A 14412-nucleotide genomic window follows, 5' to 3' on the forward strand; every position below is an offset into this window, starting at 1 on the left:
GCTCAAATGCCAACTTATCAGAAAGAGCTTTGCTTACCACCCTAACAAATACACCTGGCACTTCTTATCCATGCCCTTTATCCTGTTTTATTATTCATTTTGTCCTTATTATCACCTGACATATAAACATTTATTTCTTGTTTATTAGAAGATGCACACACCAGGATTTATGGTCCATAAGAGCAGGAATTCTGTCTTGTTCATCACTGTATCCCTAGGACTTATAATAGTGCCTGGAACTTTTTATCACCAGGAAAACGATGGAAGTAGTAATACTTTTGCCAATTTGATATCTAGGTCTATCACCTGGAATGTTTTTCGGGGCTGAGATAGAAAAAGTGGGGACTGTTCTTCATAATGGGGCGTGCATGTTACACTTAAGGCAGGCTGAATTTCTACAGCTTCTTGATATAGAAAAAAAAAACATTCAAACCAATGACAACCAAGGATTCAGGCAGAGCAGCAGGAGGCTGGCCTGCTGCTGTCCAAGATGTTCCCTTCACCCTCCCTTCCTTCCTCATTCTTACCTTCCTTTCCCCATTAGTCTGTAAAGCCAGCCTTTTTTTTTTTTTAAAGAAGAAACAAAAACTCCAAGAAGATATTATCAGCATATAAATTTATTTAAATTCAAAATAATATGGTTATTTTTAGAATAATGTAATGATTTCTAAAGCAAATATCATCATTGGCTCTGAAACAGTCTAAAGATATCATTCTTTGAAGTCAAAAAATATGTAATAAGAATGTATACAGAAGCAAAAAAATATAGAAATAAATCTGCTGAGTACTAGGAGTTGTGACAAGAGGGGAACACTGAGACATTGTAACAGAGTCCGAATTATAAAACAAGCAGCAACAAGTCCTCTGGCTTTATCAACTCCCTGGAAAATAAATCTGTAACCTCAGGAATGCAAGATACCAGCTCGTGGTTAACAGGACAAACTTCCTGAGGAACACAGGTAGTAATTCACTATACTTCCTTTCTCTAACTCCTTTCCTCACAGCGATTTCTTTTCTTTCCTTTAAGATGGGTTTCATCCTATTAACAAAACATTTGGCAATATTTTATTTTATTTGCTAAGTAAATTTCCTGTTCAAAGTATTCAACGATTTAGTAGAAGATACTCAAAGATCAAACTTTTTTAAAAAGGTTAATTCAGCTAGTTAGCGGAAACCATCCACTGATGGATGGTTTCCATCAGTGAAATCAGCAGAAAAAAAAAAAATGTTTTCCCCCCAATAATATGTTTGCTAAATAGACAAAAAGAATAAGCAGTTAAAAATGGGTGGAAAATCCTAGGGAGTACTTAACACAGATAATCAAAAGAGACTGATGACCTTTGATTAAACCCATTTACTTGTGGAGTGAGCTAGGAGGTGGCTCCAAGATAGTCTGGTTCCCAACAATGTCCATGGCCAAAGGGCATGTTCAGAAGTTCTCCTCCTCCCGTAGAAACTGGAACACAGATGAGAAGTCTTTTTTGGAATAGCCCTTTGCACACATCATTCTGTAGATCTGATGGGCTAGACTGCCCAGAAGGATTGGGCTCTTTGTGCTGGTAGCAGAGTCTTGTGCCAATCCCAGATCCTAAATCAAACAAGGGCAGGAGGGAATACAGAATACATTAGGACTGGTGGTAAAGGCGCACTTTGAACTGTGGTTCCTAATGCTTTGGTTTCAGAGAAGGAAAAACAGATTCTGAAAAAATGTTTCTTACAAACATTGTTTCCTCTCTATATATCCATATATATGTATGTATGTATGTATATCTATATATATCTACACATATACATATAATATGTAATACATAATATAAATACATACATATAATATATATGTATATATATTTTTTCTTTTCTTCCACCCTCCCCCCCCCACAATTTGGTAAGCTGGGAATTGAGCCCAGGGCTTTGCATATACCAGGCAAGCACTCTACCACAATACCCCTAGTCCTTATATATTTTTATAAGTACTGGCATATAGCTGCAAAGCTGTTCCAAACAGAAACCTTGATTTCTGAGTGTCTCCTTCATTACCCCATCCTCTATAAGACCTGTTTATTTCTGGATAAGAGTTACTATGCAAATAGGATTACACAAAGAAATGATTTTCAAATCTGTAGAAGTCTGTAAGATTGCCATACAAAAATTCTAACACAAACGGAAATAAACTGCAAAATAGGAAACAGAGTTTCAAATATTACTTCCTCAAATAAATATTGAAAGTGTACTGACAATGTACAAGAAGCTGGGATTCAATGATGAACAAGATAGCCACAGCCCACCCAAACTCAGTCTACTGAGGAATAACAATAATTAAATAAGCATTTATATGATTTGGAGAAGTACCCACCATGGGAGCCTGGGAGGCATAGTGTGTGGGTGCTGGATCAAGTCTTCCAGAGGAAGAAATGGCTAAGCAAAGATCTGAAGGAGGATTGGTGTAAGCCAGGTAAAAGGGGGAAGGGGCAAGGAAGAATGATCTTGGCAGCGGGAACAGCAAACAGGAAGGTTTCAGAGTGAAAACCCAGGTGGAAATGAGTTCAGCGTGGCTGAAGCAAAGAGAGGGAATGAGAAAGCAAAAATGAGTCTGGTGAGGCATGCAGTCCAAATCACCAAGGGGCTTATACGAAAATTGTGGAGATGGACTTTAATCTGTAAGTTACAGAAACTCTTAAAGGAAATTTATGGGAGAAGTGACACAATCAGGTCTATACATTTGAGAAAGTCCATTTTTGCTATAGTATAAAAAATGAATTGGAGAAGATGAGGTCAAAAAGCAAGGAGACCAGCTAAGGACACCTGTGGTATAGCTAAATGAACTGCAGCCAAGATACTGGTGGAAAAAGAAAAGGGAAGTGGATGAATTCAAGGTATATTCAAGAAGTTCAATGGACAAATGCCACGAGGCATGAGGGAGAGTAAGCCAAGTGTGGCATCCAGGCGTGCCTGTTATTATTTTTGTAATCAGAAAAAAAAAATCAATTGGCGAAGAATAAGCTTTATACAGAAATCTGAAAGTCTGCTGGTCTGCTGGTCTAAAGAGTATTTTCTACAGTTAAGATCACAAATGAAAGGAAGCCCAAAACTTGCTTTGCAAATGACTTAACTAATTTACACATAAATCTATATATATTCTTAAACAGGAAGATGTATTTAGAAACCATGGGAAAGATTCCCTGGCACTGTGTATGTACAGGGTTAACTATCAGGAAAGTCACTGCTCCCACTCTAAGGAGTTGGTAAATTAGCATAAATGTATGATGAAGAACAAAACTGTACCAGCTCATGTTACAAACAAACCCAAGGACAAAAGAAAAATCCTTGCTTATTCTTCTGAAAGCCCAGGAATAAAATGAACAAGATAAGGATTTTTTAATATAAATTTTTACTAATTTCTGGTGGGAAAGTGAACCACTATTCTACTAATTTTACATTCTAGCATAGACATATTTTGTTAGAAGGAGGAAGAGAAATCAGACCACTAAGCATCCCCCCGCACTCCCTGCCACCCCATGGGTTAGCCTCAGCATTTACCATACCTTAGCCATGAGTGTTGTTCCAAATCCACCCTGATAGTTATTAGCAGAGGGAACTCCATCCATCACTCCAGGAACAGGATTATAAGTGTCGCTTGACCAACACCGTCCTGAACTCATATTTAGGATTTTAGCCAATAGTTTTGGGTCAAGCCCTAACCTGTCAAAGGTCAAAGAAAAAAGTGTTAAATGTCAAAATGTACAAGTCATTCATGACTTATTTACACATGAGGATGCTCCATCTTCTCTCTCCATTTATTACATGTCTTTTAAAATCAAAGCAGATTGATCTGAGAGTGAAGAATTTAATCTTGAATTATAGGATATTAAAAGCTACTGATTGATTAAACATGATCATTTCTGAGCCAAGACATTTCATATTTAGAGAAAACCTGCACTACTGTACAATTGACAAGAAATAATAATACATAATTGCATGAAAATGTGGTTGGTTTGTCACACTAGGGGTTTTCTAGTTTTTTGAACATTACTGCTTTTATGTGTTACTTATGAACTTTAAACCAATATGAAAATCTAAATGCTACATTCTTTACACACAAATGATATATTTCAGAAATACTAACAGATAAATGATACATCATGGGAGTCCTTGTGGATGCATTCATACATGTGTTTATTACTTTTGTGAGAATAAATGCAAGAGGTCAGCTTTGAGTAGTACAATGAGCTTAAGAGAAGTTATCTTTATAAGGAAGACATTTCTTGCTGCAAACTTTTCTTTATTTATTAAATCTTCATTAGATAATGTTGCTTACGAAGCAAGTCTGCCCAGAGCTGTGACATATGCTATCTATTCAGAGACATGCATTATAGTTCTGGGTCAACTGCTGATAAGGTTACTGATCCTGATAAAACAAAGCTTGCCCAAGCGGAAACATCATTTGTTCTACCACTGGGCTGATGGCATAGTGGCTGTTCAATATAGACCCTAGAAAAATATCAAAATGTTGTATTACTTTGATTTTAGAGATCTTAACAGTTTGAGAAGCATAGTTTTGTCAAGTATCACTGAATAAAGTTTCAAATAAAACTTTATACCCAGCAATTTATTGGTTTCTTTCATGCAAAGGGCCATTATAAAACAATTTTCATAAAAGCTTTCTGTGTTTTGTTAAAATCAATCTCTTTTAGAAAATAAAGAATTGAAAAAAGACACTTAAGGTTAAACAAACTGTGCATTCTGGCATGCTTAAGTTCTTGCTTATTCTGTGTTTGAAATATGTTTTGCTCATTTCAAAATCTGAATATCATGAACAGTAAAACATTTTTCTGATGCTAGAGCAAGGGCTACCGCCAACAGGATATGTATGGAATATATAATCTGGCTTTTAAGGGGTAGCAGTGGTTCATGGAAGGCTATGTGGCATGCTACATATCTGAATTCATATGGTGGCCCCTGTTAAAATGATGGGTTTTTACTAAAGAGTATAGACACAGAAGATTCCATCTAAATCAGCTATCATACATTGTTCAATGGTAGACTACCAAAGAGAAACCCAACAGTTTCATTAATTCTTTTATAAAGAACAAAGTTTGTTTCATGTGTAATTTGCTGTGTAATTTTCTTTCCCCTTTTAAATAAAATTAGACTATCAGTATGATGTTGTGCACATGACTTAGGAAAAGATAAAGCCAATGTGCTTAGGAAATAACTGTGAAAAGAAAAATCACAATTATTAACAACCAGTTAATTTGCTGTAACTGAAAATCTAGTCTCTAAGCATAAATGTCCAAGAACATATACATCTGATGTGTTCCACAAACACAGAATGTTTTTAAAGACCCCAAAACACTGCTTTTCCTACCCCATTGAAATATATTTTAGGGGCTTCCTATCTTAGATTTTTCTTTAAGATGATTCATCATCTAAAGCAGTAGAGTTACATCCTTCTTTATAATCTACCAGATTATACTTGGCAGTATTTCCTAAGAATCTTTACTGCTAAGGAAACTTACACTCTATAACCCACCAAAATGGTGAGTAAAGCTTATTATCCTAACTTTGTGAAATCCTTCATTTTTTTTGAACATTCAAGGAAAAATACTGGCACTGATTTGTGGAAACCCATTTTGGTGAACACAGTACTATTTAGGAGCATCCTGAGGGGCACACACATTAAAAAAAAAAATCAGGTGGCAGTTGTTCCAAGCTCACTTTTCAAATCTGAAGCTTCCCCTGCTGTGCAGATTCCCTTCAGGAAATGGCTACTCCCTCCTGGCGTTTACTCCCCTGCCCCCCACTCTGCAGCAAAGTGTATCATTAAAAAGAGCAAGTGAGAAGTGTTTTGCATTTCATCTTTCTGAGGATTCTTTCCCTGGCACATACATAACTGACAGTTAGAATTAGACATGATATTAAAATCAGTTACTGAAGTCCTCTGTCTTCCACTGTGCCCAAGGCTTGTAATGGTCTGAAACCAGCTAGAATACACAGTAATTGTCATTCAGAGAGTCTATCCTAGAACGTCATGCTTCACTGGAGAAGACTGAGTTTCCATTTGAAATCAACAAATTAATCCAAGACAGGTATCTGAAAGGGCAAGTTTAATAGGAAGCAGCTACTGGGCTCTCAACCATGATAAAATGTTATTGCTGTTTCCCTGTAAATTGGCTGGGAACATATGATACTTTCTGCATAAGAGCCCCATTGCTGTTCAGGAGATATACAGCTCAAGCCATCAAAAGGATGACAGTCTGTCAGTCCCCATAATAACTTGCCACTGGATATGGTTCGAGAGTACGTGTGTGCATGCATGTGCCTTTACAGTTGCTGGAATGTTCTCTGATATAAACAGAGAATGAATTCATTGCTCTGATTGCATATATAATGCAATTCAAACATCACAGTGTCAAATCTACTCACCTCTAAAACACAAGAATGTTAAATGAACTTTTGAGAGAAATAAAAATGATTCATAAATTCTAAAAACAAAAATTAAAGAGAATCCAAACCTTTTGCCTTCACTGTAATCACAGTTTTAAGGATCAAAAAAGTTTTATTCTCTGAAGTGTTTTTACTACTCAGTTTAATATAAGAACAACAACAACAACAATTTGTCACCAAACTGGGAAGTCTGTATCACAGGAACTGATCTGGAAACAAAACATCTAAAACCATGTCAATCTTAATCAGTCGTTCATTTATTCACCAAGGGTTACTCAGATTGTCCATGTGGGAGACAAGCATAGAGCAGAGGAGACAATAAAGAAGTTAAGGAGAAGCAGTGCCTGCAAGTCAGGAGGGTGTGAGTTAAGACACATGCCCAGATAACTGAGACTGAGGCAGAAGTGCCATATCCTGTCCCCTCACTCACCCCTCCCTCCTGTCCTCATTCATTTAGTTCAGTCTTCACTGAGTGCCTGCTATCTGCCAGGAATGTTCTTAAGATACAGCCATGAGTAAATAGTCATTCTCTTTCATGGAGCTTACTTTCTAGATGGAAAGACAGGCAATAAACAAACAAACAAATGTATAGTGCCAGGTAGTGAGAAGTGTTAGGAAGAAAAAAAACAACATTCACTTCAAATACCCCCTCACAACAACCACAAATAGCAATGACTACCATGCACTGAGTACCAACTGTGCCAATAACTGTTTTAAAAGATTTATATGAATTAACTCACTTAATCTTCAGTACAACACAGTAAATACATACTATTCCCATATAAATGAGAAAATTGAAGTCTGTAGCACAACTGAAATGCAGAACTAGACAGATACCCTCTAACCAGCTTGAGGCTCACTGAGTATCATATGGTTCATGAACTGGCCAATACGATGGCATTTTATCAGATTATTTAGAAATCTGTTCGAATTTTTATTACAACTGTTTGTATAACAAATAGAAAAAATGGCAAAGAGGCTTTAGTCATCACATAAAAGAAAAGACAACCATTAAGGGTGCCTTTTTGCTGTTCAGGAGATATACAGCTCCTGAAAAATTATGCTTGTGGAAAAGTTCACATCTTGAACAGCTTTCAACTGTTCAAAATGTCTACTACTTCAAGCTTCCCTGGGTCGAAGAAGACAAGATGGTGATTGTTGGAGGGGCTTGGGACCTTACTGGAAATGCAAAGAACTTATTACACTACTAATATTTAAGAAGAAATCCATTCTCAATGGGGCAAAAATAAAAACAAAACAAAAAAACTCACATTAAAATGTTGTTTCTAGGTGATGCATAAGAACAAACCTTTGTAATGCAAGCAGGGGACTCTCAGGCCATAAAACTACTTCTAAGGCCTAACTAGGAACCCAATTAGAAAGTGGAAAGGTCTAATAAAAAAGAATTTCAAAATATATTATATACCAATATTTTTCACTCTTTACTTTTTTTTTTTTTTTTTTACAACATTTTAAAATTTCACTAACATCCATAAAGGCTCACTCTAAAAGAATGTAGGGTCAATAAGAATTTTAAATGGTAAGATTTTATTCTTCTATTAAAAAAACAAAGTCCCAGAAAAAAACACTGACTTACAAGAATGAAATTAATCAGAAATGATCACTTCTCAGGAATAGGTAACTCAATTTATAAATACTGACATTAAATACTCTAAAAGAATTCACTTCAAAGTGAACAGAATATAAATGTGGCTGAACCACTTTGATGCTCTACTACTTCGTGGGACTTTACTACTTGGGAATTTATGCTTGCTGATGCCAATTTTCTCTTTCACCTTGCAAAGCTCAATAAATCGTGGCCACTCTCTATACTCTATTAGAGAACAATCCTGTCATTTTAAACCATGTCTGTAAACCATGGAGAAAAGACAATAGCAGAAGCACTCACTTTTAGGGCAATCAAACCACCGACAATTTTGTAAGATAAAGTGATAAAATCCTAATGTTATAAAAATAAGTAATTTATTAGTTGTAACACTAGAAACATAAATTATTTTAACAGTTAAATAAAATGAGTAAGTTTTTGTCTTGTGTTCAGACTTTTAGTATATATTTTATGTGTCTGTATGTATTGGAACATATGTAGAATTTTGGAAAAATTACATATTTTAAAGTTTCATATTTCTAAATACTATTTGTGATAGTGTATCAAGGCCAAAAGTCAGGGAAACACTAAACTCTATTCATTACTTCTGCTCTTAAATGTCTGTATTTGGAATTATATTACTTTTCTTTTTTTTCCTTGAAAACACACACTATTAGTAACCAAAGTTTTTCATTTCATTATATACATTTTATTTAATTGATTTTCTACTCTTCTTTCTTAGCTGATACTTGGAGGAAAACATCCACAAGCACTTTCCTATACAAAACTTCATTTAAGAAGGGCATCTAATCAGAGTTCTAACAGGAAAATTATTCAAGGAATTCCAGAAGATGCCCCACTGTGCCTAAGGAACACCCTAACCCAGTGATGCTGCAGGTACTAAATAAAGACTAAATGGCAGAGACAAGGGCATATGTCATATTATGGTATAACATAGGTCCATCTAGGCTTTAACTTTTTATGATACATTCACTTATATCTAGAAAAATGGGAATAAAATTATAAAGATGCATATGCAGGGGCTGGGTTGTGGCTCAGCAGTAGAGCGCTTGCTTAGCATGTGCGAGGAGCTGGGTTAGATCCTCAGCACCACATAAAAATAAATAAATAAAATAAAGGTATTATGTTCAACAACAACTAAAAAAAAAAGTTAAAAATTAAGAAAACAAAGATGCATATGCATAGTAATCCTGCTGTCAACAACAATTTAATTTTGTATGCAATTTTTTGGTTCCAGAAATTTATATTTTCCTCTTCTAAGAAATTAGTCTAAAGAATGGACATGAAACCAAGTTACTAGAAACCAGTTTTTAAATATCATAAGTGACCCACAGCCTACAACTGGCCACAATACAGACACAACACTCTGAAGGGCTCCCTATATACTACTAGTTTTATTAAGGCTTTATAAAGATATGCCTTACCATCTTATAGACATTCAATTTTAAAATGTAAATGGTACAGGATATTGATAAACCAATTAGCACTGATGCAAAGCAAATTCCTCTTTTATCTCAATTACAACATGACAACTTAATAGGTCAAGATAGTTTAACATCTGAGACAAGGGCAATTCAATAAAACAACAGTATCTTGATATGGTAATTAAGAGGAAATGTGAATCCATTACCATGTTTTTAAAAATATCTCAAGCACTTTGGCTCATTTTATTGCTTGTATCAAAAGCTGTGATATGAACCACTACTTTGCTTTGTGATATATTTGGTTAGCAGCTTGGTGAATGTGAGGAAGAAAGCATCTGAATAAAACATCTTGCTTACTAAGCATTTTCTAAAGTAAGAAATGTATATTTATTATATTCACAAAATGTAAAATATTCAAAAATTAATTAGGTGATTAATCATTTGTAGCATTCCTAAACCAAAAGATTAAAGGCTAAAATTAAGACATTAACCTTAAGTATTCTAAAAGATGAGCATCTGTAGTAAAAACAGAATTCATGAATCACTTTAAACAAAGTATGAATGACATTTATTTTAAAGACAGATCCTAATGCCAACTAACCAAACTACAGGCAAGTTAAAATGAAAGTTATGCATATGAATTGTAGCTTTATGAATGCAACCAAACTACCAAGAACACTTTTAGTGCAGATTTTGGGGACTATATTTAGAATAGGTACATAAAACTAGTCACACAGTAGCGTAAACTTGAATTCACATACATTAAAGCTGTGTTTCATACAAATTTTTCCTGACACTGCCAAAGAATGTTTAATTTTTATAGTAAAAGTGTTCCTTGCATTTAACATAATAGAAGAAATGGGACTTCCATATAAAAAAGGATAATATAACTTAAAATGCACAGTGCAATACATTTTATGGCTATGGCAAAGAGTATTCATGCTCTCCAGGGTCCTATTGCTTGTCCAATAAGCAAAGTCTATTAAAGTTCAATAATGAAGTGCTTTCAAAATGTCCCTGGATCAACTCATTTATCTCTCACAAACATCAGTTTTTTTTTAATACCAAAAATCAAATAGGAAAGCCAATAAAAACTGTTAGTATATGAAAATGTACTACTAGACAAACCTGATTCCAAGATTCATAGCTTCAGCGGTTCCAATCATACTAATAGCTAACAGCATGTTGTTGCAGATCTTTGCAGCCTGAAAAAGAATACATGCGAAATATCTCTATTTTCATGTTAAAACACACAGGAAATTTTTCTTTGTCCAATTCCATAGATTTCTTTCTAAAGGAAGCAGCTTTCAACTGTTGATTCTCATGCAGAATGCTTCCAAAGCCCAATGGCTACCCCACAGCAGACATGGGGATCTCTTCCACTAGGTCATAAACTCACAGTGGTGACCCAGCACCTACTATGGGCTCAGCACTACAGGGAATATCCCTCCATGTGGTATGACTGCTCTTTAAGGGATGGAACTTAGAACTCACTGGGAATGGGAATAATATGCTACATGGAAGGCAAAAAATGAACAAATAGAACAATAAAATGACACAATATATGGCAGAGGTTATGAGGCAGAGAGAGCATAACTTCAGAGAAACAAGATCACCAAAGACAAGAGGTGGAAATCGTCTCTCAGGAAGCCAAAGGAGGATATAAATAGGCAAGGAAAAGAAAGGAGGAGATTAGAGTAAAAGATAAATATATAAATAAAGGGGATTAAATTTTTAGGAGCATTAGATGTTTCTGGAATTAGTAAGAAAATTACTCATATGTATAGGGTTTAGGAAATGGTGAGAAATTTAATTGTTGAAATTGTCAAGAGCTTGTTACGAGCTATGAAGGCTAAAACAGAGAGCTAAGATTTGATGTTAGGAAACAGGAATCTATTCAAAGTTTCAGAAAAAAAGAAGTACATATCATGACAAGCACCTTGTTAGTCTTGGTTTTGGTTATTGTGTTGCACAGAGTGATACATTTGGCATCTAGAGACCTATTAGGCCCTCTGAGCAGTAAACTAGGTATGAGATAATGAAAGAAAGATTGGACCAGGTCATATGTGGCATGGACAAGATGGTCAGCAATCAGTCACAGAAGCAAAACTCCACAGAGCTTAAAGAATGACATATAAGGTATGGAAACAATAAATGTACCTAGGAGAATACAGAAGTCTTGCGTGAGAGAAAGAGAGTACTGGTAACTAAGATTAAAGCACTGTTTGGGGGCTGGGGATGTGGCTCAAGCGGTAGCACGCTCGCCTGGTGTGCGTGCAGCCCGGGTTCAATCCTCAGCACCACATACAAACAAAGATGTTGTGTCCGCCGAAAACTAAAAAATAAATATTAAAATTCTCTCTCTCTCTCTCTCTAAAATTTTTTTTTTAAAAAAAGCACTGTTTGGAAGAGGGAAGGAAGGAAGAATTGAAGGAGTGTGTGTATGTTAGGAGTGGGAAGGGTACAACTTATTTGACTTCATAGTTCAGTATTGTCAATCACCTCATATTTCTAGATGAAAATTATTTGCTTTTCAAGAAAAATATTAAAAGACATAGGTTACTTCTACTTGACTGTAGTATAAATGGAGCTATAGCAAGTAATTACAAAATCAGATGGAGGGCAACAGTTACCCAGACAACACGAGCACCTAAACAGAAATAGTTTTAAGGATGATTTCAGGGGTGACATGCCAAGATCATAATGATGGAAATTTTGATATTTTTTAAAAGTTTTATTTTAATAAGTAAATTGGCTGGCATCTGCTTAAGCCTACCAAGAATGAGCAGAATAAAGAGAAAAAAGAATGTGGTCAGGAAATAGAAAACACCATCAGCCAATTTTGCATCATTATATCAAGGTCATTAATGTGGCAATTTTACCTGCCCGGTCCCAACAGCTCCACAATACACCACATTGGAGCCCATGCACCCCAGCAACTCTTGGGCAGCAGCAAATTCCTCTTCGACTCCTCCTACCATAAACGTTAGGTTCCCAGACCGAGCAGCTCCCACACCTGAATCATTTGGGTGTAAAGAGACAGAAGCAAAAGGATACATTTCTTTAAATGTTCAAATAGTAAAAGGAGAGAAAATCCCAAAACCAAATGAAAACATCTGGCCTCCAAATTGTATATATACCACATATGTCTAAGATGCTCTACATCTCCACAAGAATATTTCAGTAATCAAGTGCCATGAGGTTAACCACAAACAAAAAGAGACACATAGATTTAATCTTACTCTCATTCTCAATTCATCTTAAACATTTTGGCACGATACACAAAGGATTTTGAAATGCGAATTTTATTCTAATTCATCTATTATTCTCCTTAGAAACCTATTCCATGATAGGTTTGCCTGGGCTCTGACCAGCACAGCAGCAGCCAGAAGGATTTGCAAAGAGATCTAAAAAGAGAGAACTTGCTCTCTCGCCCATAAACAAGAAGGCATTTCAGGTGGTAAGATTCTTTTTGTTAAGAGAAAGAAAATTTGTTTACTAAGACTGATTATTCCTGTGTGTACTTTCCAGATCTTGCTGAGTTGCTTAGGGTCTTACTACGTTGCTGAGGCTGGCTTTGAACTCAAAAAAATCCTCCCATCTCAGCCTCCAGAGCCACTGGAATTACAGGTGTGTGGCACGGCGACCGCCGTTCCTGATATATCTTTTAGGTAATTCATTCCTAGTGATATGAGCAGAAAGTAGAAATAAAATTTAATTTTCTTTGGCTACTTCTTAATTGCTTTAAAAAAAGACTTCATTGATTAAAATGACTGGAAAAACAACTTCTAATTTGACATATAAAACTTGGCCTAGGCTTGTCTAAAAAGGGCACAGAGAGCCTCGCTCATTTTATTACCATTAAAATAAAAGCAAGAGTATTATTACTGCTTTATTATTGAAAGAAATCTTAATTCATAATTTTCAAGTGAGGTTTTGTTCAAAAATAGGAATGTATAAGAGGCACAGTGCCACACACCTATAATCCCAGCAACTGAGGAGGCTGAAGCAGGAGGACCGCAAGTTTAAAGCCAGCCTCAGGAACTTAACAAGATTCTATCTCAGAATAAAATTTTAAAAAGGGCTAAGGATGTAGCTCAGTGGTAGAATGCCCCTGGGTTCAATCTCTAGTACTGAAGTGGGGAAAAAAGGGAGGTAAATGGAAAAACTATCCTATTATAATTTTTGCTTTTATAACTTATTTTACATGCAGCTAGGAATAAAGGAACTGTAGCTGTATTAAGTATTGAACCTTGCCATTAAATAGATAGCTATAAGTAAAGGCCTCCTTTCTGATTTAATTTATTCAATAAAATAAAGCTTTGACATTAAAAAAAGCCAAGAGTTTCTTATTTCATTCAAATGTAATATTTTGCTATTGCCAACTTCAGTAGCTTTCTCTTTTGTAGTTCACACTATTTTTAACCAATTATTAAAGGCAAAAGAAGGTAGCATTGTTAGTCAACAACCTTGGAGGAAAGAGTGCCCACATTATAAAAGCCGGAAACACTTGCACATACGGTTGAAATTACATTATTTCACAATATCTTCCAACACACTTTGGAATCGATTATGTACAAAAATCCAATTATAAAAAAAATACTTTCAATTATCTGACCTATGTCATTTGAATATTTGATAATACTGATGTTTAAGTGGCTGTCATTTTGCTTGTTTCTAACTTACTTCACCAAGATGGTGAAACCATTAATGTTTTACAATTATTTTGCTCAATTTCTTTAGCTATTTTTATTCAAACCACATAACCACTCTTTCTCCTAATTCTGTTGATCTGACCTAGAGAAATTAAGTAGACAATTTAAGTCAAAGCTTACAAACAAATCCAGCACTATCCATCATAGGTCAACAGCTTTGTATCTAGATTACAGACTGCTAAATAGCTTCAGAGAGTCATTT

The 14412-nt window shown here is 35.4% G+C and overlaps 1 protein-coding gene across 2 annotated transcripts in view; it reads right to left on the minus strand.

The window, feature by feature from the left end:
- Positions 1–599: 599 nt before the first annotated feature.
- Hibadh (3-hydroxyisobutyrate dehydrogenase) overlaps positions 600–14412 on the minus strand; it is a 104897-nt gene continuing 91084 nt past the window's right edge. For both annotated transcript variants that reach the window (XM_027939611.2, XM_071613919.1), the window contains exons 5-8: positions 12378–12511; positions 10624–10700; positions 3543–3699; positions 600–1588 (exon numbers count right to left, since the gene is read on the minus strand). In XM_027939611.2, the coding sequence (XP_027795412.1) occupies positions 1430–1588; positions 3543–3699; positions 10624–10700; positions 12378–12511 (527 nt within the window). In that variant the 3' untranslated portion in view covers positions 600–1429. The remainder of the gene's footprint in view (positions 1589–3542; positions 3700–10623; positions 10701–12377; positions 12512–14412) is intronic.

This window comes from Marmota flaviventris, chromosome 1, assembly GCF_047511675.1.
Source record: "Marmota flaviventris isolate mMarFla1 chromosome 1, mMarFla1.hap1, whole genome shotgun sequence".
Lineage (NCBI taxonomy): Eukaryota > Metazoa > Chordata > Mammalia > Rodentia > Sciuridae > Marmota > Marmota flaviventris.